Here is a 23,275-nt window from a genome sequence, read left to right as displayed (position 1 = left end):
GGAATAATGTGATGTAATGGGTCATAGTTAATAAATAAAGTGGTTAACCCGCATTATGTAAGGGACCACAAGTAGTTAGAGAATAATGTGATAAGCCCATTGTATTGGATGTATGGTATTGAGAGACCCATGGTATTTTTTGTATGAAGCCCATATAGAGGCTAAAGAGTCCCAATTGAGTGATTTCAAGTATTGTTTTGTATTGATAGGCATTAGCTTGTGGAGTGAACTCCTTCCTTAAATAGAGATTGTAAGGTGTTTCCCTACCTCAAGGGTTTTGATTAATAAATAAACACATTTCTATCTTATTTGTGTATTGGCTATTGGGTTTATTTGATTAAAGAATTTATTATATTGTAGGCCAAATCTACAACAGTTGTATCACGCTCTTGGAGAATTTGTTGTTTCATGACAAGTTGAAACACATTTAGATCATGTACCCCTTCATTTGAGATTGTTTGAAGAAGGATATAGTATAGTTTCATTATGTACCAACAAATGAGAAATTAACAGACATTCTAACCAAGGTTTTGGTGAAGGGTAAATTTGTATTCTTAGGATATAAGTTAGGTTTGGTGCAGAACACCTACCTTCCTAGGAGAGAGTGTTTAAAATGTATCTTGGAAGGTGATTTTTCATTGGTAAATTTCCATGATATATAGTGAATCACCAAAATTCGCTCACAATAATTATTTAATTATTTCCTAATTTTGGACTTTAGGCGTAAAATCAATAATTTAATTTTTTATTTTATTGGCCACATTTTTATAAAGGTAAGAAGTAAACAAAAGATTATACTTTGGTTGTTGAACTCAAGTGTGGAGGTGCAATATCATCCCTCCATCACTTGTGAGATTATGTTAGAAAACTATAAAAGTGGGAAATGGGTTGTTGGAGAGATTAGTTCGATTTGACACAAGAGCTGGGAATTCATCATTGACAACATAATTTGGATCAGCAAAGAGGCCATCTTTCAGGGGCAATGAATAGACTTGTGGAGTATGAAATACTAGGTCGTATAGGTCAATTTGATTGAGAAAAGATCATATGGATTTGGGAAATTTGTTTTGGTTAAAGAGATTCAATTGTGGACTGAAAAGTTGGGCCATATATGCCAATTTCCATCACATTGTACAATTATTCTATTGTTGGGTCGAACTGCTAAATTTTTTGAGTGATTTGCTATTGTAAAATTCCTAAAAAAAAGGTTGTTGTAATCAATTTTTTGAAGCTAAATCAAGAGCCCAAGTTTATTGGGTTTCCCCACTTTAGGGTTTCCAAGGTAAAAAACTATGTCAAATAATTTCATATGTGGTTGTTTTTCTATTTCATTTTTGTTGTGCATAACTAAGTTAGGAACCCATAATATTTTTTGTTATAAATTTTTAGATATGAACAAATTAGTTTTATTTTTGTTCTGGGAAATTTTATCAAACATTAAATCTAATCCGAGTTTGATATATATATATATATATATATATATATATATATATATATATGAGAAAAGGTTTTCTATTTCATATTTCAAAGATAAACATTAAAACAACTAAAGTTTTGTCCTAGTTTGTCACTTGGGAAACCATATTAGAGACATAACCAATATAAAAAACAAGTTTCAAATGGGGACTTACTAGTAAAAGTGTGGACTAATTTGTTATAAGCGTGTTGCATATATATCAAAATTGAATCCCATGTCTTCATATGCTTCTGATTATAGCCCCTTAAAATATGTACTGAAGTCTTGTGGACTAATCCTATTTTCCCATTTATTTATGAATGGAATGTTGTATACCTCTTCTATTTTGAGGAAGGAATGTATTCTACCATTCTAAAGTAATTCATGGGGTGGTTCTCAACTACCCTACCTATAAAAATTAGCTCTATGCGCTGATGCAAGCTATGAAGAAGTGGAAACATTATATAATGGGAAAGGAAATAGTAATCTGAAGAAGTGGAAACATTATCTAATGGGAAAGGAAACATTAATCCATGTAGATCACCATCCACTGTAGTACCTGTAGGCTTAGAGTAAGCTATAGTAGACTATGCATTACAATTGAATGGGATTTTTACAACAATTTCATTTAGTGGTAAATTAAAATAAGGGGAGCACAAATAATTTGGTTGGCATGCTTTCAACACTGTCCACATCAAAGATCACAACTTTGGGAACTCTTAGGAACATGGATCCTTTCATCCATGATGCATACAAAGAGCTACAGAGAGACGATGAGGACTTCCATGGGGCTTCACAGGGGCAACAATACCATGCCACATGCATTCATATTGGAGGATATATATTGTGGAAAAAATCACATAATATATTGAGCATATAATAGGGGGTAAAGGGTTTTTATATGGGTAGGTATAAAAATGTAGCTCAAATTTAATGAATAAATATAAAAAGGTATAAAAAATGTTAATGAAAAAATGGATACCTACAATATCTAGTGAAAGTAATGGTTTTTTAAATTCGTAAGGTGTATTGGGTTCATATTGGTAGGGGGTTAAATAATGTGATTTTTAGAGGTATTTTACAATATGCAGTCATATTAAGGGTATTGTTTACTATGCCACGAATGCACATGGTATGTCAGAGGTTCAATGAGTGAAGCCCCCATGAGGACTTCAAGGAGATGTTTCAATTTATGGTTGACTATCATCTTCAGATTGGTTTACTCTATAGGATAGATAAGTTATGTGTTCCTAAAAGTGAGCAACTATAACTAACTAGAGATGCTTATGCCTCTAAGGTTACAAGGAAATTTTGTGTAGGCAAGAGATTGGCCAACTTTAAAAGGTATGTGTAAGGCCTAGGATGAAATAAGTGATAGCTAGGTTCATAAGAGGATGCATGATTTGTTGTACAAGCAAGCCAAGTAACAGGAAACATAGCCAATATCATCCCTTTCATATACCCACTCATCCTTGGGAATGCATTTCCATGGACTTTGTGGGAGGTTTACCAACAACTAGGAAGGGACACAACTACCTATTCATGGTAGTTGATAGGTTCAGCAAGATGTGTGTTCTGATTCCCTATAAAAATACCATAAATGGGTAAGAAGTAGTGAATTTGTTCTTTGGATAGGTTTATCTTTACTTTGTGATGAAATAGGGCATCGTTTCAAACAGGGACATAATATTTATTAGTGTATTTTGTACTGCTCTCTGGGAAAATATGGGAAGAATGTTGAAGAGGTCTACAACATTCCATCCACAAATAAAATGGTAAAATAGAATTAGTCCACATGACTTTGGTACAAATTTTGAGGGGTTATAATCAGAAGCATATGAAGACTTGGGATGAAATTTTGGTATATATGCAACACTCTTATAACAAAGTAGTCCATACTTCTACTAGTAATTCCCCATTTGAAGCTTATTTTGGATATTGGTTTTGTCTCTAATCTGGTTTCCAAGTGACAAACGAGGACAAAACTTTAGTTGTTTTAATATTTATCTTTGAAATATGAAATAGAAAACTTATATCTATCTGAAATAGAAAACTTATATATATATATATATATATATATATATCTATATATATATATATATATATATATATATATATATATATATATATATATATATATATATATATATATATATATATCCAAGCACATAAGAAATTATTTGACATAGTTTTTGACCTTGGAAACCCCAAAGTGGGGAAACCCAACAAACTTGGGCTGTTGATTGAGCTTCAAAAAATTGATTACAACAACAATTTTTTTTAGGAATTTTACAATAGAAAATCACTCAAAAATTTCAACTCTTCGACCTAGCAAAATAATAATTGTACGGTCCGATGAAAACTGGCATATATGGCCCAACTAATCAGTCCACAATTCAATCTCTTCAACCCACAAAAACTACCCAAATCTGCCCGATCTTTGCTTAATCAAATTGACCTATACAACCTAGTATTTCAGCCTCCACAAGTCTATTCACTACCCTTGAAAGATGGCCTCTTCATTGATCCAAAATCTATTTTCAATTCAATCTCATGTCATTGTTGAATGCCCAACTCTTGTGTCAAATCGAACTAATCTCTCCAACAACCCATTTATCACTTTTATAATTTTTTAACTTAATCTCCAAAGAGATGGAGGGAGGAGATTGCACCTCCAAACTTGAGTTAAACAACAATAATATAATATTTTGTTGAATTCCTAACTTTATAAAAAAGTGTCCAATAAAATAAAAAAATAAATTATTTATTCTATACCTAAAGTCCAAAATTAGGAAATAATTAAATAATTATTGTGAGAGAATTTTGGTGATTCACTACATGTCATGGCCTTAACCAATGCAAAATCACCTTCCAAAATACATTTTCAACACTCCCTCTTAGCAAGGAAGGTGTTTTGCACCAACCCCAGCTTATATTAGTCAAATAAATGGGAAAATAGAATTAGTCCACAAAATAGAAGAGGTCTACAACATTCTATCCACAATGTAGATTTGATTAAGAAAACATCAAACATATTTGGGCAATTTGTGTGGTTGAAGAGGTCAAATTGTGGACTAATTAGTTGGGCCATATATGCCAATTTTCATAGGAACATACAATTATTATTTTGTTGGGTAGAAGTGTTGAAATTTTTGAGTGATTTGCTATTATAAAATTCCTAAAAAAATGGGTTGTTGTAATCAATTTTTTAAAGTTGAATCAAGAGCCCAAGTTTGTTGGGTTTCCCCGCTTTGGGCTTTCTAAGGTAAAAATCTATGTCAAATAATTTCTTATGTGCATGGTTTTCTATTTTATTTTTGTTTTTCATAACTGAGTTAGGAACCGAGAGTATTTTTTGTTTTAAATTTTTAGATATGAATAAATTAGTTTTATTCTTGTTCTAGGAAATTTTACCAAATATTAAATCTAATCTGGGTTTTATATATATATATATATATCTATATATATATATATATATATATATATATATATATATATATATATATATATATATATATATATATATATATATAGATATATATATATATATTTCTGGATAAAGACTATTCTATTAAAAAAGATAAAAATATTTACAGAGAGGATTAAACCTCTGAAGGGGTCGTAGCCTGCCCATCACCAAAGAGACTTATGCCTATAGCAAACTTCAGTCCTTTTACATAATTGAGAGTTTTTGAAGCAAGAATTGAAGTGAGCTTGAGAGACAAAAAACTAGACTGTCCTATAGTTGATCTATGCTTCAGAGGTAGCTGATCACTTACAGAAATACTATCCTTTAAATCTGCTATTACAAAAAGATCCAAAACCAGACTTTTGATCTGAAGACTGTAACAATTCATGCTGATATCAAAAAAGAGGCCTAAGACATGCACAGATAGGACAAAATAGAACCATGGAAACATAACTTGAGTACCAAATATCAGAAGAGGGACTGTTGTCATGGCATTTTAAGCCAGAAGTCTTTAATCCTACGGAGGAGAGCCTGTCGCGTCCAAATTTGCCTGGTTGGGGGAGCCAATCCAGGTCACCATTTCATTATCTTCAGCTCCCATCATACTGCCTTCTGGGGGAATAACAAGATTCAGAACGCTTCCAGAAAAGCGCACTGGTTCACAAGCAAGAATTTGCTCTTATGGAGAAGCTGACTGGGGTTGAGGGGCTTCCTGAAGTCCATCCTCATTCTGCTTGGAAATGTCATTGAGGACTACTCCAGCCATTTCACCCTGAAATTCGCTCGTATCCTGAGACTGAGACTGAGCCCTGGAGATATCATCCGAGCTTGTAAGCTCATCTTCCTCCTCCGAGAAAATTACAGTGATAGTGGCTGAGATTAAAGGCTTATTGAGCCTACTCCTGAACCTGAACCGGGTAGTTTGAAAGGAACTATTCAGAGATGGCCGAGAATGATCAGAAGGCGGAGAGGATGGAGAGGCAGAGGCTAAAGGAGTGATGCTTTGAGGGGCAAAGCCACCACGACGCCGAGAAACGCCACGAGTACCAGAATTGCTTCCACGATGGGGAACACCGCGACGTCGAGCCATAGCAGGGTGCGCATGAAGCTTAGGTAAAAAGGATGACCGGAACTAGAGGGAAGGCGACCAGACACAGGTGGAATAAACCAAGTTAAGAAACCAGACACAGGCAGAATAAACCCAGTTAAGAAACCAGACACAGGCTGAATAAACCAATTTAAGAAACCAGAGGGGCTTCCATACACCCTGAACAGAGCATGGGTGCGAAAAGCATAACGAGCAGAGGAGGACAAGATTGCAAATGTCAGTTGCAAACATTAGAGAGCACGCCATGGTTAAATCGCTTGGCTGATGATCTCGAACCGGATGAACATTAAATGCTATAACCAGAGCCTTAATTCCACAATCTTCTCCTTTCATATCAACTAATAACGAAGTGTGTGGACTGCCGGATCCGTCCAAGTGTTTGGACAGCTGCCGCGTTTGCATTCAATGTGATTAACAGGCAACAATTGCACCCGTATCCGGGGTATATATATATATATATATATATATATATATATATATATATATATATAGTAAAAGGTTTTATATTTCATATTTCAAAGATAAAAATTAAAACAACTAAAGTTTTGCCCTCGTTTGTCACTTGGGAAACCAAATTAGAGACAAAATCAATATCCAAAGCCAGTTTCAAATGAGGACTTACAAGTAAAACTGTGGACTACTTTGTTATAAGAGTGTTGCATATATACCAAAATTTCATCCCAATTCTTCATATGCTTCTAATATAACCCATCAAAAGTTGTACCAAAGTCTTGTGGACTAATTCTATTTTCCCATATGTTTGTGGATGGAATGTTGTAGAGCTCTTCAACATTGTGTTTGTATTTTCCCACAAGATAGTACAAAATACACTAAGAAATATTGCGTCCCTATTTGAAATGATGCCCCATTGCACCACAAAGTGAAAATAAACCTATCCAAAGAACAAGTTCACTACTTCTTACCCACTGATGGTCTTTTTATAGGGCATTAGAACACATATCTTGTTGAACCTATCAACTACCACGAATAGGTAGGCACGCCCCTTCCTAGTTGTTGGTAAACCTCCCACAAAGTTCATGGAAATGTATTCCGAAGGATGAGTAGGTATAGGAAAGGGGTGATATAGGCTATGTTTCATGTTACTAGGCTTGGTTTTACAACAAAGCATGCATCCTCTTATGAACCTAGCTATATCTTCTTACATACTAGGCCTTACACAGACCTTTTTAAGTTGGAAATGTATTCCCTACACAAAATTTCCCTGCAAGCTTGGAGGTATGAGTCTCTTTGATCAGCTGCAGTTGTTCACCTTTAGGAACACATAACTTATCTATCATATAGAGTAAACCATTCTGAAGATGATAGTCAACCATCATGCATGTGAATATAGCTCTGCAACTACTGAAACACCTCCTTGAAGTCCTCATACTCTATGTGTACATCTATGTATGCATAATTTATGAAAGGCTCTATGTTCATAAGAGTTACCAAAGTTGTAATATTTTATGTGGATGGTGTTGAAACCATGCCAACCAAACTGTTTGTGTTGCCCTTATTTTACTTTACCACTAAATGACATAGTTGTAAAAATCCCATCCAATTATAATGCCTGGTCTACTACTTCTTACTCTAAGCTTGTAGGTACTACAATGGATGGTGATCTATGTGGATTAATGTTTCCTTTCCCATTAGATAATGTTTCCACTTCTTCATTTATTGCACTAGTGCATAGAGCTCCTTGTTATAGGTAGGGTGGTTGAGAACCACCCCATGAAGTTCCTAATAATGGTATATTAATACTACTCCCATAACATACCCACTTGCATTTTGTCTCCACTTTGAAGGGTTTTTGGAAGTTTGGTAGTGCCAAAACCGATGCTTGATTGGTATTCTTATTTAATTCCTTAAAGGACCTTTGTTGACCCTTCCCCACAAGAAACTCATTCCACTTTTTGTTATGGTGTGGAGTGTTTTTGCTACTATTGAAAATGAGGCTATCAATTTCCTTAGTTATTGTGATGCCTCAATGAAACTCTTGACCTTAGAAACATTAATACGAACTAGACGATTCATGATGCCCCCCATCTTGGTAAAATCCATCTGCAACTCTTATCTACCTATCACATCTCCCATATACACCCAATATTGTTATACTAATTCACACTTCTTGATATTTTCTAGTAGTTGGTGCTTCTTTAATGTCTCTAGCACTTGCTTCAAATGTTAGATGTGCTCTTCCCAGATAGAATTGTATACTAGTATATCATCCAAATGAAAATAACAAATGGATCTATAAAAGGGTGCAATATATCATTCATTAACCTCGTGAATGTAGTTGGTGCATTACATAGGCCAAACAACATGACTAACCATTCATACAAACCTTACCTAATTTTGAAGGCGGTTGTCCAGGTATATTCTTCTTTAACCCTAATCTGGTGATATCTTAATTTTAAGTCTAGCTTGTTGAAGTAATTAACTTACTGTAATTGATCTAATAGATCATTTATCCTAGGTAGGGGAGTACCTATTCTTGAGCATAATTTAGTTTAATGTCTTGTAATCAGTATACATTTGCCAAGTCCCATCCTTCTTTGGAACTTTGATGATGGGTGATCCACATGGCGAGGTACTTGGATGAATGAAACCCTATTCCAATAGCTATTGTAACTAGTTATTTAACTCACTTGCATCTATAACATATAGTTTGGAAAAGGAGAATCCAATAACAGTTTGATCTCATGTTCCACTTTTCTCTTAGGTGGTATCCCTTTAGGCTCTTGGAACACATACTGGTACGCCTGTGACAACTCTTCCAATTGTTGTTTTTGTTCCTTGTTACACCCCTCCAAGGATGATTTAGTTCTGATGGACTCTTTTATAAAATATTTTTCTCTTAAAAATAACAAAACATGTTTCTTGCTAGAAATGATAAACTTTTGGCCTATTTAGCACTTGTCATTGAGATCTTCAACTTTCCCTTGTGTGTGTTGATGATGAAGTATCTTTTGTCCTTGATGAGGTAATATTGGTTTCCTCTTTGCATGAATATCGCATCTTGCATGTACATATATGGATTCCCAAATAAAACTCCACATATATCATGTGGAACATCCACCTCTACTTCATTAATAAAATCAATATTAATAGGAAATTTGATTATGCACTATGTGGTTATGTTTATCTTTGTCTCCTTGTTGACATAGTCCAATGGAAATGATCTAGGATGGCTATGAGTATCCAGTCCCAGTTTCTTGACCATATTTGTTGCTATGAAATTTTCCTATGATTCTAAGTCAAATAATGCATCAATTTTGTATTATTGACATGTATCTTTAATATATGGAAGAGTCTGGTCATTTCGTTCTCTTTCAATTGCTAAAGTCTACTCAAATTCACCCCCTTTTGTATTAATGTACAAACAATATTCTCATCCATGTCTAAGTTGCTTTCCACTATATTAATTGAATCTAGGGCCATGTGCTTTTTCTTCTTAGCATATTTCTTTTGTTTCTTTGAGTTGAGCTCTAGATGCAACTTTCGACACTTCTCTTCTCTATGAACATCAATGTTACAGTGGTTGTAGTGGTTGTAAGGATCTTTGCACTAGTGTGTTGTGGCTACTGTATTTTTATCATTTCCCCCTTTCCACTTCTTCTTCGCCTCCTTGGAAGCTTCTTGGTTCTCCTTCTACTTCGACCTGCTTGATTGCACTTTCTTCTAGCCTATGTTCTCCAGGTACTATGCCTATATACAAGCCTCATCCATAATTCTAGGTTTGAACAACATCACTTGCTTCTGCATAAGGTTGTGTATACCCCCTATATACTTGAGGACTACATAGAGGTTCTTTGCGATATACTTAAGATCACGGCCATCTTTCTAAATTCAGTGACATACCCTTGTACACTCTGCCTTTGCATTTTCCTTAAGTAATGACATCAGATCCATGAGTCTTCTACATACCAAATGAAATATAACTCAGACTTTAAGAGAGTTTTGAAATCCTCCCACTTAGTCATTGGAGGATCTCCCTCCAACCTTAAATTCTCTATGTGGATTTCCCACTTGGCCAAGGCATGGACCTCTAGTTTTAGACTAGGAAAAAAATATTATGTTCTTCCTCTATATGATGAACACTAAAATAAGCCTCTAACTACTACAACCAATGATTTAAATTCAAAGCGTTAATCTCACCTTGATATAATTTGATATCAACCTTCACTTCCATCTTGAACAAGGAATATGAATGGTTCATTGCACTCAAATTGGGTTGATCCTTTTTGGGTTCCTTCTTAGACTCCCTCTTTCATTCTTCTCAATCTCCCAATCTCCCCTTCGATTTGACCTTTGCATTAGAACCTCCATCTTCCCTAGATAGCCCAAGCTTATTAGTCAAGGCTTCCATGAGGAGGTTCACATTACATTTTATATCTATGACTTGTTCTTCCAGTCACACAAACGTCTCCTTTGTGGGATCTTGAGGGTTATTAACGGGTTTGTTGGCGATGGCTGAGATTTAATGACTTACAACTTAATTTATCTAGAACCCCTGCAACTCTCCAATATATACCCAAAGAAGCCTACTCTGATATCAATATGATCCATAAACTACCATGGATATTCCATTGTATAATTTTTCACAATAGATTTGATAAATTTATACTGAAAATATGAAATATATACTATTAGGGTTATTTTTCTTAGACTTATGGATTTATTAAGTTACCATTTTATGCATAGAAATCGAATGTGCAAAAAATGGAGAACAAACAAAAATACAATCACTCCCAACCATAATAACATAAGATATGACCTAGGAAACCCTTTTAGAAGAAAACCTCGCTGGATGGTGAGGTTGCTCTACTCTCTCTTTCTCTAAATGGAACTGGATGTGAGTTCAAAGAAGTGATATTTATGGCTTGTCGGATGCTACGATTAAAAAAAAAAACAAAAAAAAAAAACTCTATGTTTTCTCTCTATTTCTCCACTCTTAACTACATTGCTCATATATGGAAAAAAATGCACTCTATAGAATGAAACCCTTTTTCATCTTAGTGGTTCGGTTATAACACAATTCGATAGCCTACTATCTCTCTATTTCTCCACTCTTAACTACATTGCTCCTATATGGAAAAAAATGCACTCTAATAGAATGAAACCCTTTTTCATATTAGTGGTTCGGTTATAACACAATTCGATAGCCTACTAGTGGTTGAGTTTGACTCCTTCAACTCTTAACTAGAGTTGCAATATTAACTCTTCTAGAGTCTTTTTCATCATGATCACATGTCTATCCCCTTTTCCATGAATAATGGGGGTTGATTTGGCATCCTCTCAAATCATGGTGGTCAAAACATGCATGTCAATTTATGGGTGGCATAACTTTTGCATATAGACTATGATTGAGGAGTTTCTTGTGCCATTGAAAAGGCATTTGTGTGTAGAATAGTGTTAATGAGCACCACACCTAAGCAGAAAATTTTTAGCCCCCAAAAATGTTGCTTGATGCCCTAAACTACTTCCACAAGGTTTAAGACCCTAATTTGTCAAACTAGGATCCATCCATAAAAATGGTATTGTGAGCTGATTCCTCCAATTTTTCCACTTTGAAAGCATCAAGATGTATGACAAATAATATAATGATCCAATCCAGATCATAAAACATTTGTTGGACATGCTGAGAAGGTATTATAGTTATTGGTTAGAATCAAATTTCATTAATTGTCAGAAAATAATGGATTATTTGATTTTTGTAAATACATTTCCTCAATTTTATAATTCATTTATTTAATTTTTTTCTTAATGACATGATTCTTGTATTGCATGTTGATTTTTTTTTTACTTGGAATGAAATTACAAGAAACGCCAAAGTACTTCCCCACATTTCATGGATGGTAAATTAGGTAAATCATTGACCCTGATTATGAGGCATCGCCTCAAGGTAATTGAAGAGAGTCGAATCTGTGATCAACACAACTACCAATAATATCAAAGAACTTCACATCTGTCTTAGACCACTTGAGCTAACCCTTGGGGCTATATTGAATGCATATTTATTTTCAATATTTGCTAAAATTAAAATTTTAATTAAAAAAAAAATTCTACAAAATGAATTATTGATCCATTTGAAGGATTAAACACTATTGGAATTACAAACATTACATATTAGAGTAGTCAATTATGCCTCATCCTCCTTTTGTGTGGAAAACCACATGTGTATATCTACAATCCTGCTTTCCTATGACCACCACTTACTTCATCAAATCTTCTTAGTATTATTGAATCCAACTTATTCAAGTTGTCTTTATAACTTTTTGGCTTCCTTCCTACCTATCTATTCAAACTCAACAATTTGTCTCACACACTAGGTCTATACCCTTTCTTGCTCACACTAGTATAGTTGTTCATCTCTTGCTCTCATTGACATTATAGCTAACATTGATAGAATGGGTCAATGGTCGCAATACTCCCTGATTGGGAAAAAATGGTTGTTCAATGCCCACTTACTATATTAGAGGGTAACTTGCGTGCATGGTCCATAGTATTAGAAAGTAACTTACATGCATGCATGTTCTGTACTAATAAAGGGAAAAGAAATCACAAAATTTTGAAACAGCACATATGGGAAAAATGACTCTCACCTTTATAGAAATTATATATTCTTCACTTTTCTCTTATGGACTCCATAATGCATTTGAATAATCAACTCTATGATCCATATATGGTAAGTTGCATGTGTGAATACATATTATACAATTAGGAATACTTAATAGAATCAATAAACTATATATAAGTTAATTATTTGATAAAATAAAAAATTTAGTAAATAATTAAGATGTAATATATATTCTCAATTATGAAAATTATGTACTTAATTGTACATCTAATTATAATGTGCCTTGGAGTGAAAAATCCATACTTTAAAGTAACCCTATGAAAATTGAACACAAAAATGTTATTGTCAAAAAAAAGTTCTTCCCACCCTCTGTCTCTATAAACAAAATACTATAAATGATAAACTATCATTAACATGTATTTATATTCTTGACTACATCTTTAAAATTGCATAATATGATGTTTTCTCATGTAGTATAGAGATGTCGCCATCCTTTCTATTTGATATTTTGACCTGGCCCACACTTTAGTTATAAAAAAAAAACATTAACAACAAGGACATTCCTAAAACATTTTAGTCATATCAATGCTGTCTATTTTATTAGATAGTGAAAGTCTTTTGGGACTCCAATAAGCCATAGTCTAACTAGTCGGAAGAATTGCCCAGAAAGTTATGAAATTCCGGTCAGATTTAGAGAAAATCCAGCAAGGATTTTTGTAAATCTAAGTTATAGTTGTTAAACTTCAAAAATTTAGGTGTCCTAGACGTTTTTGATGGTCTTGAATTCATTTCCACCATCAAAAGCACGATTCCAACACTACCTCTATAATATTTTTTGAATTTTTTTCCCAGATTCCAGCCACTTTTAGCCATCTAGACAATTCCTCTGCCTTAATAGACTACTCCTTCTAATCAAGTCCCACTCCCAACATTAAATGCGGAGATCACAAAGTACCATAGAGTGGCTCCATGATATGTTACGTTGCTTTTTTCCATCATGTCCTATTAGTAAAAGTGACTTTAACCATACAAATTCAAGATATAATTACATACAATACAAATTCAAGATATATTTACATAGATTTTATAAATTTTAAATTATTTGAGATAATATATATTAAATAATAGTTGATTATATAAATATCTATGTATATGTATATATTATAAATTATTATTTTAAAAATAATTTTATGATATTATATTATGTTTTATAATAATAAATATTATTACTCGTAATTAATTAATTAAAAATAATATTTTTTATTATTGATTTTATTTTTGTAAAAATAAAATTTATAATATAAGATATTATTTTTAAAAAAAAAATTTAGGTTGGAAATCAAAAAGTCTATAATCAATTATAAAACAATTATTAATCAGTATTAATTGATTCAAAAATATATTATTTAAAATAACTTATATTTGTTCACGGGGTTTTGGATAGACGGTGATTGAGTGCTCTATTAAGGCACTCTTTGATGTGAAGTCATCGGTTCAATTCCCCGCCCCGATCGATGTGATATATTGGACATGTTGAAGGTATAGTCCTTCCAAGCTTACAAAAAAAACTAAACTTTATTTTATAAAAAATATAAATTCACCCGTATCATATGCCTTTGGATCTTAAACTATTAAAAATACAGCTCTAAGATGACATGATTTTTCTTAGATCATATGGATAAATAACATTACATTATCTAATAATAAAAAAAACCAATAATCACTAAAATTATAACACACTAAAAACACACTGCGCATCTGTAGCTTTCACATAATAATATTGAGATAAAGAGCATTCAAACGACTAAAATCATTGTACATAAAGAGCATACAATACAGCTAAAAGCACTGTGATTGCACTTTATTCTAGCCTATGTTCTCTTGGTACTATGCATATACACAAGCCTCATCTGCAATTCTAGGTTTGAACAACATCACTTATTTTTGTAGATGGTTATGTAGACCCCCCCATATAATTGAGGAGTACATATGGGCTCTTTGGGAACATCATGGCCATCTTTCTAAATTCAATGACGTACTCTTGTACACTCTGATCTTGTGTTTTCCTTAAGCAATGACATCAAATCCATTAGTCTTCTACATAATAGATAAAATATAACTAAGACTTTAAGAGAGTTTTGAAATCCTCCCACTTATTCGTTGGAAGATCTCCCTCTAACCTTAGAGTCTCTATGTGGACTTTACACGTGCTCAGGGCACGACCCTCTAGTTTTAGGCTAGAAAACAAAATTTTATGTTCTTTCTCTATATGATGAACACTAGAATAAGCCTCTAAATGCTACAACCAATTATTTAAATGCAAAGTGTCAATCTCACCTTGATATGGCTTGATGTCAACCTTCGCTCCCATCTTGGACAGGGAATTTGAATGGTTCATTGCACTCAAACTAGTTTGATCCTTTTTGGGTTCTTTCTTAGACTCCCTCTTTCATTCTTCCCAATCTCCCAATCTCCCCTCTGATTTGACATTTTCATTAGAACCTCCATCTTCTCTGAATAGTTTGAGCTTATTAGTCAGGGCTTCCATGAGGAGGTTCACATTACAATTTATATCTATGACTTGGGCTTCCAATCACATAAATCTCTCCTTCGTGGGATCTTGAGGGTTATTATCAGATTTGTTGGTGATGACTTGGGTTTAATGACTTGCGGCTTTACTGATCTAGATCCCTTACAACTCCCCATAATATACCCAAAGTAACCTTCTATAATATCAATATGATCCGTAAACTAACATGGATGTTCCATTAGATAGTTTGTTACAATAGATTTGATAAATTTATACTGAAAATATGAAATCTATACTATGAAGTTTATTTTTCTTAGACTTGTGGATTTATTAAGTTACCATTTTATGCCTAGAAATAAAATGTGCAGAAAATGGAGAACAAACAAAAATACAATCACTCACAACCATAATAAGATAAGATATGACCTAAGAAGCCATTTTAGAAGAAAACCAAGCTAGAAATTGAGGTTGCTCAACTCTCTCTTTCTCTTAATGGAACTAGACATGAGTCCAAAGAAGTGATATTTATGGTTTATGGGATGCCACGATACAAAAACATTCTATTTTTTCTCTCTCTCCACTCCTAGCTACTTTGCTCATATATGGACAAAAAATACACTCGAATAGAATGAAACCCCTTTTCCTCTTAGTGGCTCGGTTATAACACAGTTTGGTAGTGTACTAGTGGTTAATTTTGACTCCTTCAACTGTTAACTAGAGTTGCAATATAAACTCTTTTAGAGTCTTTTTCATCATTGATCATGTGTCTAGCCCATTTTCCATGAATAATGGGGTTTGATGTGGCATCCCCTCAAATCATGGTGGTCAAAACATTCAGGGCCATTTATGGGTGGCATAACTTTTGCCTATAGACTATGATTGAGGTGATTCTTGTGCCATTGAAAAGGCATTTGTGTGTAGAATAGTGATAATGGACACCACACTAAAGAGAAAATATTTTTGCCCCAAAAAATGTCATTTGATGCCCAAACTACTTCCAAAAGCTTTTAGGCCCCAATTTGTCAAACTAGGACCCATCCATAAAACTGGTCTTGTGAGCTTATTCCTCCTTTTTTCCCACTCCGAAAGCATCCAGATCGATGAAAAATAATATAATGATCCTATCCAGATCATAAAATATTTGTAGGACCTGTTGAGAAGGTATTATAGTTATTGGCTGGAATCAAATTTCATTAATTTTCAGAAAAGAAAGTATTATTTGATTTTCGTAAATACATTTCCTCAATTTTATAATTCATGTATTTTTTTTTCTTAATGACATGATTCTTGTATTGCATGTTGATTTTTTTACTTGGAATGAAATTACGAGAAACCCCAGAGTATTTCCCCACATTACATGGACAATAAATCAGGTAAATCTCCGACCATGATTACTAGGCATCGCCCCAAGGTAATCAAAGAGAGTCGAATATGTGATCAACAAAAACTAGCAATAATATCAGAGAACTTCATATTTGGCTCTAGACTCATTGAGCTAACCCTTGGGGCTATATTGAATGCATATTTACTTTCAAAATTTGCTAAAATTGAAAATTAATTAAAAATAAAATTTCTAAAAAATGAATTGTTGATCCATTTGAAAGATTTAACAATATTGGAATTACAAACATTACATATTAGAGTAGTCAATTACGCCTCATCCTCCTTTTTGTGTGGCAAACCACATGCACATATCTACCGTCCTAATTTTCCTATGACCACCCCTTACTCCATCAAATCTTCTTAGTATTATTGGATCCAACTTATTAAAGTTGTCTTTATAACTTTTTGGCTTCCTCCCTACCAATCTATTGAAACTTGACAATTTGTATCACGCATTAGGTCTATACCCTTTCTTGCTCACAGTAGTCTAGCTGTTCATCTCTTGCTTTCATTGACACTATAACTAACATTGATAGAATGGATCAATGGTCACAATATCCCTTGATTGGGAAAAAATAGTTGTTCAATGCCCACTTACTATATTAGAGGGTAATTTACGTGCATGGTCCATAGTATCAGAAAGTAACTTGCATGCATACATGATTTGTAGTAACAAAAAGAAAAACAATTATAAAATTTTGAAACAACACATATGAGAAGAATGACTCACATTCTTCACTTTTCTCTTATAACCTCCATAATGCATTTGAATTACTCCATAATCCATATATGCTGAGTTACATGTATAAATATATGTTATACAATTAAACATACTAAATAGAATCAATAGACTATATATAAATTAATTATTTAATAAAATGAAAAATTTAGTAAATAGTTAAAATATAATCTATATTCTCAATTATGAAAATTATGTACTTATTTGTACATACTAATTATAATGTCTTGGAAGGAAAATTCCATGCTATAAAGTAACCCATCTTCTATGGAAAAGCACTAAATTCAACCTAACAACCTTTTTAAATATGAAAATTAAACACAAAATATCCATTTAATAAATGGTCAAAATGTAATCTATATGTTCAATTATGAAAATTATGTACTTATTTATACATACTAATTATTGTAGCTTGGAATGAAAATCACATACTATAAAGTAACCCATCTTCTATTGAAAAGCAATAAATTCAATGTAATAACCTTTGTGAATATAAAAATTGAACAGCACTAAATTCAACTTAGCAACCTTTGTAAATATAAAAATTGAACACAAAATGTTTGTTGTCGAAATTTTTCCTCCACCCACCATCTCTAAACAAAATACTATAAATGTCAAACTATCATTAACATGTATTTATATTCTTGACCACATATTTAAAAGTGCATAATATGATGTTTGCTCATCTAATATGATGTGGCAATTTTTTCTATTTTATATTTTTGACCTGGCCCAAATCTCTCACTTTAGTTAAAAAAAAAAATCATACAATTAGGCTATTCTTGTAACTAAAGCCCTGAAACATTTTAGTCACATCGATGTTGTCTATTTTATTAGATAGTGGAAGTCCTTTGGGATTCCAATGAGGCCCCACTCCCAACATTAAATTGGATGCGGAGGTCCCAAAGTACGATAGATTGGCTCCATGATAATAGCGACTTTCAACAAGTACTTAATAATACAACTTCAATATAATTTATATATAATTTATAAATTTTAATATTAATATTATAATATATATTATAGTTGATTATAATATATATTGATTTTAAAAATAATTTTATGACATAATAATAAATGCTATAATATGGCGATTCCTATTTCCACCACAGTTTTTTAATTAATGCCCCTGACATGCGGGGGTGATAGGGAAATATAAGGGAAAGTGGAATAAGAAAGTAGCACGAATAAACGGCGAGCCTTATATTTCCCTATCGCCCCCGCATGTCGGGGGCATTAATTAAAAAACTGTGGTGGAAATAGGAATTGCCTTATAATATAATGATCAAGTAATTAAAAATATTATTTTTTATTATTGAATTTATTTTTTTAACCATAAAAATTATGATATAAGATATTATTTTTTATTTATTATAATTATTATCTAGATATAGTTATTTTTTTTATTAATTATTTGTCAATTAATAAAAAAAATATTATTAATTAATATTAATGGATTCAAAAATATATTATTTAAAATAACTTAATCTTATTTTATAAAAATTATAAATTCACCCATAGATTAGAAATACAGTTCTAAGATAGCATGATTTTTCTTACCTGATGGGGTGTGCATGTGACGGTACATTTGGCATGTGACCGGTTATCCGAGCCTGCCTCCCTTCCATGCGCCCATTAACTCTGCGGTGATGACAAGACCCGCTCATTACTCCACGGGCGTATCACTCCTCAAGCGCTCTGAGGATATAAGCGAACCCAGGTGCATGTTTTGGCTCAATTTGATGTTTTGGGAAATGAGTTTGGGTGGTAAGGAGTTGGATAGAGGTTAGGTTTGTGTCTATGGCGCCTCACTGGGGCTCTGGCCTTGGGTGAGGAAGGTAGACGACACTTGCAGCAGCTTGAAGTGGTTTGACATCGGTCTCCTAGTCTGCCCTTGGGACCCTGGTACGTAGATAGTCGTGGTTCGGTCCTGCTCCCTCGCTTCTGGTGGAAATAAGGACTTTTCATCTCTCCGCTAGCTCTTGGATCCTCTCCTACTCGAGCGGACCACCACAGGTTTTTACAGGTGTGTGGGTGTTTATGCTGCTTTTGGTAATTTATGTTCGGAGGTCGGGTCTCGCCTTTGGCTCGAAGGACTTCACAATTTCTTGGCCAACTTTTGGGGGTGGGGGTCCTGTTCATGCGCAACAATCAGGTGGTGTCTCAGAGGTACTCCACTCCGGCACCTGGGTTGGGTAAACTGGAGCCTCTCTCGTCATCCTGGTAGCAGTATTGGGATAGTGGCTCATCCTTGCTTGGGATTGTGGGTCTCTGAGTCAGGTGTTTACTGTTTTCTTTGTAGTTATTTGACAATTTGCTCTACACGCTCCCCCTATTGCAAGTCGCCACAATCCGGGCACAACAAAATTCCACGCCAGCGGGATTGCCCTCGCCACGGATGGGGTCAGCAGGCCTAGGCAAGTCACCCTATACCAGGACATCACTCGTCCTCCGTTACTCCTTCGAGTCAGGAAACAGAGGAAGCTGAGGCACTTTCCCCTGCGAACTTGCCATACTGCCTCGTAGCTCCTGTCTCTATGGAATCAATCGCTGAGTAGTTGCGGCACATTCAAATTGACTTTGACATTCTCCGAGACCACATGTACGAAGACCGGAATGAAATTGTTGCCTATCTCACTGACATTCAATACAACCAAAATACCATCTTGGAGCTGGGCAACCTACGACGCAACCAATGTCACACAAACAACCATCTCCGCATCTTAGAGGCATGTGTGGAGCATATTGACTTCCACATTCATGGTCTGTGGGTCACTTTGCAACTCCCCTTGTAATGCCCCCCATCCCCCTCCTTGATTTGTTGCCGTTAGTTATGATTTCTTTTTGTGTCTCGCATAGTATACTAAGGCCCAGAGCCATCTAAAAATAATATATGTAAATTGTCTATCTTAATATTCTCGAGCCCCAATCTAAAAAAGTTTGATCGAAATAAAGGAGTAGGGGCTCTTGAGACCATTTTTGTAAACTATGCTATCTTGAATATCTAATGAAAACCATTTTCGATGAAAAAAAAACCAAAAATCATATAGATAAATAACATTACACAATCTAATAAAAAAACCAATAATCATTATGTTTATAACACAGTAAAAACACACTGGGCATCTTTAGCTTTCACGTAATAATATTGACATAAAGAGCATCCAGTACAGCTAAAAACACTCTGCATCTTTAGCTTTCACATAATAATATTGAGATAAAGAGCATCCAGTACAGCTAAAAACACTCTGCATCAAGACCTCTTTGTACAATTCACATAACTTCAAGAGACAGAATCAAACAAGCTGTCGGTGGATATTTTATACTAAATATTTATTTTTTCATATTTCATTTCCAGAACTTTCTTCGGGCACAAGAAACCCATTAAGCGTCGCCTTGTCTATATAAATCTTCCTCCTCGCCATCTGTTTGCATACCGAGTTTGTCACCTTGAACTCTGGTAGTGGTGTGTATCCAGCCTCTGCCCCTGCTCTGCTGGTAGGGCAACGGTTCAACCATAGGGTTTTCGACTTCATCTCCTGTGTTTTCATTCTATTTGTTGCTTTCTGCTTCTTCCTCTGTTTCTTTATTCTCTAAGCATGCTTTCTTGATTCTTTAAGCACGCTGCCTGATAAATCTTGATGTATGTTTTATTTCCATTTGTATGATGCAGGTAGATACGTCCAAGGATCGATCCTGTGGGATAAGCTTTCAATGTCTTCTTCAGGCCGGAAGTATTATTCTTATAATAATAATACGACAAAGTTGGAGTACACTGCTACCAATGGTGGGCGCGGATCTTCTTCAAAGAATGCTGCCAAGAACAACAGCAGTTCCCTCAAAGAAACCAGAAGAACCGCCCCTATGCCGGCAAAGGAGAAGCCGGTCAGTAAGTTTCGCGAGCTGCTATCGTACGGCGTGAAGCCCTGGGATCCTGACGCCGATGACTTCTATGAAGCCTTGCAAGAGGCTCTCAGGAAGATGGACGCTCAGCAGAACCAGGATGATTGCAAGACTAAGCCACTCACAGGGCGGAACCATACTGATTCGAAACGCGAGGGCACTGATGCTAAAGCTGGCGGATCTTCTTCAAAGAATTATGCAAGAACAAGAACAACAATAACTTCCCTGAAAGCGAAACTAACAGTTACTGTGAAAGATCAAGCCAAAGGACAGCCGATGAGAAAGATCGAAGATCTGCTGACTGACGGCTTTAAGCCCTGCGATTCTGAGGCCAACGATTTCTGTGAAACCCTTTCAGAGGCTCGCGGAAAGTTCGAATCATGCCGGATTGAGGATTACGAGTTCGACTCATCGGAGTATGCAGATTCCGAGATCGAGCCATGGAAGTATGAAGTTTCCGAGATCGAGGATTACGAGTTCGACTCATCGGAGTATGAAGATTCCGAGGTCGAACCATGGAAGTATGAAGTTTCCGAGATCGAACCATGGGAGGATGAAGATTCTGACTACTGACTCTCAGGGACTGACTGAGTATTGTATATACTTTCTCTGTAGTTAAGCTGACATTAAGTCAGCAGACTCTGACTGTTCTTTGTCTGTACATGACGATGAATGGTTGACCCTAATCTCTGTTTTTATATATATATATATCTAAACATGTAAATATCTTTTTATTTTGCTAGCGGAGGTCTTTTTGTTGATGTAAATATTGATGAAATATATATATTTTTTTGGGTTAAAATTTACAGTGACTAAAATTTTTCTAAATTTTTTTTGGGAGAGAAGCTTGTGTAATTATATTTAATGTATTAGTAAATATGGTTGATATAAGTGGATAGACATTTATAAATCACATTAATAATTATTAGATATATAATGTTAATGTGGGTTGTAGAGATTGATTATTTGTACTTATTAATAACTATGTAAATAATATAGCGATATATATTGATATATTTAACAATAACAAAATTAATATAATATAATAATAGTATAAGGTTATTACAACCATTATCTTAATGATTAATATACATTTATTAACATATTAATATAATTATCAATATCTTTTATATATAATGATAGATTTATGAACCATTTCAACATAACAACATTAAACTCTAATATTAAATCAATTATTATAAACCATAATATTATAAAATCCAACATTATAAATATTATATTCCTAAAATTAATATTATAAACCTTACAATAGATATTTTAAATCACATGATTAATATTATAAATGACACAATTAATATTATAAACCTTAATATTTAAAAACCCAGTATTATATACCCTAGTATTAAAAATCCAACATTTCATATCCTCATACTAAATGCAATATTATAAACTCAAAATAAAAAATTGCAATATCACAAATCCAAGGGACTAATATTATAAACTCATGGGAAATAAACGCGGTAGGAAAAATAAAGGAAGACAAGAACAAGGTCAATCCAGTAACCCTGGAGGCAAACCGAGAGGTGGCAAGTTCACTGTTAGCATCATTAATGAAGTTGTGAAAGCTTACCATGAAGGCACAAGAGAGTAAATTTGGAAATTGATAGAGGGATGGGAGGTGAATCTGAACCGCCAGGCAGGTTCAATGGAGATCGATGCAGAGGGTTGGCAGATCTTGGTGCTCGCTCTAGGGCATACAAGAGGTCGAGTGACCCAATTTAAACACACGTTGTTTCTCTACTGGGCAATGAAGGGGATTATGGGCAAGGCCTTGAAACAAATAGCTTTGAACATGGCCACTGCAGTGCAGGCTTTCCCGAACTATAAGCAAGACTTCCAGAGGCTCCTGTTTTAAATGCAGAAGTAGGATTGGCACCTCCAACACATTGAAAATCACTTACCTTGCATACTTTTGTCGACTGAACTCCTAGGGTCCACTGTAAAAGACCCGACACCAATGGAAACTTCTTCAGCTGAGGAAGAAGACTAGTTAAAAGATGTCTCTTTTTGTAGTTTTTGATGTGGATAGATTTTACTTTTCTTTGTAATTACAGTCATGCCAATAGGCAAGTAGATAGCTAGATAA

At 34.3% G+C, this 23,275-nt stretch overlaps 1 protein-coding gene across 1 annotated transcript; it reads left to right on the top strand.

Annotated features, from left to right (window-relative positions):
* Positions 1-20,616: 20,616 nt before the first annotated feature.
* Positions 20,617-21,910, top strand: LOC149250007 (uncharacterized). Its single transcript, XM_089456365.1, has 2 exons — positions 20,617-20,763; positions 20,939-21,910. The coding sequence occupies exon 2, from the start codon at positions 20,980-20,982 to the stop codon at positions 21,739-21,741; it is 762 nt and encodes a 253-aa protein (XP_089312491.1). The 5' UTR covers positions 20,617-20,763; positions 20,939-20,979; the 3' UTR covers positions 21,742-21,910.
* Positions 21,911-23,275: the final 1,365 nt, after the last annotated feature.

This window comes from Pinus tabuliformis, chromosome 7 (assembly GCF_031772625.1).
Source record: "Pinus tabuliformis cultivar Carrire ecotype Pingquan chromosome 7, CPIR1, whole genome shotgun sequence".
NCBI lineage: Eukaryota > Viridiplantae > Streptophyta > Pinopsida > Pinales > Pinaceae > Pinus > Pinus tabuliformis.
This window is presented reverse-complemented; position numbering and strand designations above follow the sequence as displayed.

What these genes read in the sequence shown, in the direction of transcription:
- LOC149250007 (XM_089456365.1), top strand. Translation starts at nt 20,980, where the DNA reads ATGTCTTCTTCAGGCCGGAAGTATTATTCTTATAATAATAATACGACA.